This window comes from Grampus griseus (assembly GCF_964374135.1).
Source record: "Grampus griseus genome assembly, chromosome: 15".
Taxonomy (NCBI): Eukaryota; Metazoa; Chordata; class Mammalia; order Artiodactyla; family Delphinidae; genus Grampus; species Grampus griseus.
The window spans coordinates 50,803,327-50,809,360 of NC_139009.1; the positions used below are offsets into that span (position 1 = coordinate 50,803,327).

Genomic DNA, 6,034 nt, shown 5'->3' on the forward strand with positions numbered 1-6,034 from the left:
TTGTTGACAAAACCAGGTTATCTTCCAAAAGATTTCCCTGTAGTCTGCGTTTAGATGATTGCCCCTGTGATATTGTTTGACATGTTCTTCTGGCCCTTATGCTTCCTGTAAACTGGTAATTAGATCTAGAGGCTTGTTCAGATAGAGATTCAAATTTTTTCAGGGAAGTGTGTGGTAAGACTACATTATAGGTGTTGATGTGTAATCCCATTAGGAGTCTAATTGGTGTCTGATTGTCTCTTTTTTTGTGATGTTAATAGAAATGCTTATATCCATTGGTACCTGATGGACTGAAAAATGATAATATCTGAGTTCTAATATAGTCCTCCTCTGTTTCTTATCTGAAACTCTTATCCAAAAAAAGAAATTTCTCATTATTTGGTTATCCTGAAATAGAGATCATATAAGAAAAACAGAAAAAGGCTTGATTTTCCCCCCCCCCTTTATTTACTGGTTTAAATAATAAGTTGGCTCCCTAGCATCCTCCCAAGGTGAATAATGATACTTTGTTTCATATTGTTTAAAAGGACTGACAATACCAAAGGGTTGTTGTGGGGATGGAGCAACTAGAGCTTATACACTGCTAGGGGGGATATAAATTGTTATAACTACTTTGGAAATCTGTCTTATGGTATCTTCTAAGGCCTATATATGACCCATCTAAACCATTCTATATAGGCAACCGAAATGAGTGCTATATCCACCAAAAGATATGTATAAAAATGTTCATAGCAGCACTATTCATAACAGCCTCAGACTGGAAACAACTAACCTGTTTATCAACAGTAGAATGGGTAGACAAATGGAGGTATAATCAGAAAGTGGAATAATACATATCAAAGAAGAAGAGAACAAGAGATTGCCATACACAGAAACATGGATGGACCTCACAGATGTAATGTTAGTGAAAGAAGCCATACACAGAAAAGTATATACTGTAGGATTTCATGTATATGGAACTCAAGAATAGACAAAACTAATTTATAGTGATAAAGGTCAGAATAGTGGTTATCTTTGGGGGCTACTGTCTAGAAGGGAGTGTGAGGGTTTTGGGGAAGATGTTGGGGACATGTTCTTGTAGCTACTAGAACTTACTATATGTATCAATGTTATGCTTCAACAAAAAGATTTTTTAAGACAAAATAAGAATATATATCTGTATTGCTTATATGCCTAAAGACATTCTGGAAGAAAACACCAGAAACTAATAACAGTGGTTTCGTGGGGATGGGATGGATGCTGGTGTGGAAACTGGACAGAATGAGTCAGGGCTGTGTGGGAGACGTTCTTCCCATGTAACCTCTCTCTTTTTTTAAATTGATATAGTTGACATAACATTATATTAGGTTCAGGTGTACAACATAATGATTCAATATTTGTATATATTGAGAAATGATCATCACAATAATTCTAGTTAACATCCATCACCACATATAGTTACAAATTTTTTTCTTATGATGGGAAATAACCTTTCTATATTTAAAATGTTTTGAGTTGTATGAATATATTATTATCTAAAAGTTGGGTATCTTGGGACTTCCCTGGTGGTCCAGTGGCTAAGACTCCACGCTCCCAATGCAGGGGCCCCAGGTTCGATCCCTGGTCAGGGAACTAGATCCTACACGCACGCCTCAACTAAAAGATCCTGCGTGCCGCAACTAAGGATCCACATACTGCAAGGAAGATCCTGCACACGGCAACGAAGATCCCATGTGCCGCAACTAGGACCCAGTGCAGCCAAATAAATAAATAAATAATTTAAAAAGTAATAATTATAAAAAAAATTTTTTTTAAAAGTTGGTTATCTAGTAGAATCCTGTTTCCAAATGGATCCATCTCATTTTTGTCATGCAGGCATCTATTTGTTTCCCAGCCTTTTGCTCTTTTTCCAACAATCATGAAATCTGACATATGGAACAATTATTGGGAAAACTGACATTTTTGCTTTGAATGTTTACTAAAAGTCCTAAACATTGAAAGCTCAAATATTCTACAAAAGCAGCATATTCAAATGTCAAATTGTTATAGATATGTTAATTATAGGAAATATTATATGTCTCACCCACTCGCTTTTGATACCCTGCAAGTACTGATTGAATTTGCCCCATTTGTCCTTGATAATAAATAAAATTAGCTGGAGTAGAACAATACTGACTACAAAATCTTTTCATTCTTTGTGATAAATGATTCCTCCCAAGACAGGACTTGTCTTGGTCAAAGTGCCAATACCCAACTGTAGACATCTTCAGAGCATGTGTGCCCTAGAGAGCAAACAGGTCTCAGTCTTCTAAACAACCCTCTCCCCTACTGACAGTGATACAATGAACTTGAAGGGGCCCATAGCAAAAGGGACACTGAGGACGGAGCCAGATAGAGTGAGAAAAAAGTACAAGATAGTTTCACAGTTGGTTCCACCAAGTAGAAATAACCAGTGTGAAAGTGATAAATTATAAAGATGGGGAAATTAGCCTAATCTATTTGCCAAAAACAAACAAAAAAACCAAAACTCCCAGCAACTTCTCTTGTCACATAGTTAATTAAAGCTTGAACAAAAATTAGTCTTAGTGTATTACCCCCTCGAACAAACATCATGATCCCTTTACAGATCTTCAATGGCATACTTTCCTTTGTTTTTCTTGAGAAACGCCATGACTCCCCTTCTTTTCAAATATTTATTAGACCTCTTTTCAAATGTATTTGATCAGAATCCTCTTTTCAAATAGTCTCTTTGAATTTTGATTACTTTTAATAAGGTCCACCTTCCCCACCCCTGCTGAACATCAGACGTTTTCTCTTCCCTGAGTGTCAAGAGACCCCTCTGCCCTTGCTCCCAAGACAAATCTTGAAAGGGGTTTGAGGTCTACTCAGATGTAGAATAAAGCCTGTCATTTTGATGTGTTAGGAAATGGGGTTTGGGATTTTTTTACCTCTTATAATTCCATGGGTTGGCTTAGATCAACTGGGTGGTTGGGATCTGTTCCACTTGGTGTTGGCTGATGCTATGGTCTGAATGTTTGTGTCCCACCGGAATTCATGTTGAAATTCTAACCCCCAAGGTTATTAGGAAGTGAGGCCTTTGGGTGATTAGGTGCTAAGGCTAGAAGTAGAGTGATCGGGTGTAGAGAATGCATTAGGATGTGCAGGATGGGGGTGCCACTAACCCTCTGCCATAGAGTGGGCTGTTTTCTTAAAACTTTCTTAAAACTTCTATGTAAATAAAGGAAAAATATAAATGTAGACAAAGAGGAAGAAGACAATTTAAAATGTTTGAGTAAATCAACAATAGAAGGATAGAAGATGTTGGATTAAGAATAAGTGTCTTGGGGGCTTCCCTGGTGGCACAGCGGTTAAAAATCCACCTACCAATGCAGGAGACACGGGTTTGATCCCTGGCCCGGGAAGATCCCAGATGCTGCGGAGCAACTAAGCCTGTGTGCCACAACTACTGAGCCTGCGCTCTAGAGCCCGCGAGCCACAACTACTGAAGCCCACGTGCCTAGAGCCCATGCTCTGCAACAAGAGAAGCCACCGCAATGAGAAGCCCACACACCGCAATGAAGAGTAGGCCCCGCTCGCCACAACTAGAGAAAGCCCGCACGCAGCAACAGACCCAATACAGCCGAAAGTAAATAAATAAAATAAATAAATTTTTAAAAAAGGAATGTGTTGGGATTCCCTGGTGGTGCAGTAGTTAAGAATCCACCTGCCAATGCAGGGGACACGGGTTTGATCCCTAGTCCAGGAAAATCCCACATGCTGAGGAGCAACTAAGCCCGTGCGCCACAACCACTGAGCCTGTGCTCCAGAGCCTGCGAACCACAACTACTGAAGCCTGAGCACCTAGAGCCCATGCCCAGCAACAAGATAAGCCACCGCAATGAGAAGCCCGCGCACCGCAACGAAGAGTAGCCCCCACTCGCTGCAACTAGAGAAAGCCTGCGCACAGCAACGAAGACCCAATGCATCCAAAAATAAAATTAAAAAGAATTTAAAATTTTCTCTTCTTACTTCAGAGAAAATTTGGAATTAAAAAAATATATGTTCAAATTCCAGTAGTGGGTCATCCTACAATGTATCTGACCTGTTGTCCTCAAAACAGTCAAGGTCGTCAGAAACAAGGAAGGTCTGAGAAACTTTAATAGCAGAGAGGAGTCTAAGGAGACATGACAACTAATTATAATGTAGCATCCTGGACCAGAAAAAGACATTAGACAAAAACTAAGGAAATGAAACAACTATGGACTATAGTTATTAATAATGTGTTGATGTTGGTTCATTAATTATAACAAATGTACCGCACTAATGTAATATGTTAATAATAGGGGAAACTGGGTATGAGGTACATGAGAACTCTCTGTACTATCTTCTCAATTTTTCTGTAAATTTTAAAATGTTCTAAAAAATAAAGTCGACTAAAACAAAGTTGTTTTCTTTCTCCTTTTTTACCGAGCAGTAACCAAAATCTTATACAGAGAGGAAGTATTAGGTAATCAGTGATGTACTATGATCATTTTTACCTTGAGATTGAAAAGGCAACAGAAAAGTTGAAAGTGTTTGATTAATGAAGTTTAAGCAAGTTTCTAAAAAACTAAATTGCTCAAATGGCAGATTTGTGAATCTGGGGTTTCTTTTAATTCAAATAGTGTAATAAAGGCTCGTGATCAAGAAAGACTTTGACATCTACAAGAGAGACTAACTTCTAGACTTAATAAAATTGCTCTGGGCAACCACTGCAGGCTCCAGCCTTGCTGCGGGGGGTTATGCTACGTCTGGCCCACGGGGCCCTAGCTCGCATTGGGAGCCGAATCCTAGAGGGGGACAACATGCCAACTGCCAAGAAACTAGCTAACATTGGCTACAAGACCTTCTCCTCCTCCATGATGCTTCTCACTGTGTATGGGGACTACCTCTGCAGTGCCCGAGCCTACCACTATTTCCAGCCGCCCAGCTCCCAGTGCCAAGCTGCAGAAGAACAGAACACCTCGGGAGTCTTGTAGAAATGGGGGGTTTTTTTCCTTGAGCAGAGACGCCTGAGGCATGCTGTGGAAGGACCTCACCTGTAGTCATTTCTGAATCAAGAGGACCAGGGCTTTAATGGTTTTCGAATCCTGCTGGGAAAATGTGCCCATGTTTTTTCTGGTACAGCCAGTTTGGAGAGGCTATCGAATCATAACAGAAATAGGAGGGTGAGGCACACTTACAGACATTAAATATTTTGCCAAAAAAAAAAAAAGAAAATTGCTTCGAATCAGAAAGAGTGCATTTATGGGAAATAGTGCTTATTTATGAAATATGTTTCTTAAAATTCAAGTCACATCATCAATGCATTTTTTTTTCTAATTTTTTTCTTCCCCAAAGCAAAAAAAAAAGCAAGAATAAGTGTTGGGTTCTTCAGATGATTGTGATTTATTATCCCCTTTTGTTATCCCCCTTTGTATAAGTTAATGAGACAAATTATAATGAAATCAAAGTGTTTTTTAACAGTTTCTAAACCTAAAGCAGAATATTACTTTTGCCTTAACAAAGGTTGAGAGGAGACTAAATCTAAGAAAGTAGAAATAAGGTTAAAAAAAAAAAGGGGGGGAGGAATAAATAGAAGTTAAAAATAATGAATCAATATGTGAGATATTTGGAGCCAAAAAGCAATGACACAAAATGGATGAGATTTAAAATAAAAGAGCCAGAAGCCAATAAGCTTTTGAAAATAAATGAAAAGATTAATATTTAATAAAAGTAAAAGTTTAATAGTATCAGAGTTGTGCTCACATATTTATGTACAAATATGCCCATCAATGCTATGTATAAAAGCAGTAGGTTGTCCAACAATAAGAAAATAATTGCAATGCTTATATAAAAAGGAAAAATGTATAAGTATTAAAAGTCATCTTTTTGAAGATTATTGAAAGCATTGCAAAATGTTCATAATAAAAATGATATTAAGTTTAACAAAGTGTATATACACTGGTTCCAATTTTTTAAATTATAAAATAGATATGTGTTTTCTCAAAATGCTAAACACAGAGTTACCATATGA

General features: G+C 37.9%; 1 protein-coding gene across 1 annotated transcript; it reads left to right on the forward strand.

Annotated features, from left to right (window-relative positions):
• Positions 1–4,823: 4,823 nt before the first annotated feature.
• Positions 4,824–4,999, forward strand: LOC309833485 (cytochrome c oxidase assembly protein COX14-like; the record flags this gene model as incomplete). Its single annotated transcript, XM_082671810.1, has 1 exon — positions 4,824–4,999. One exon carries the CDS (start codon positions 4,824–4,826, stop codon positions 4,995–4,997), a length of 174 nt encoding a protein of 57 aa, XP_082527936.1. The 3' UTR covers positions 4,998–4,999.
• Positions 5,000–6,034: the final 1,035 nt, after the last annotated feature.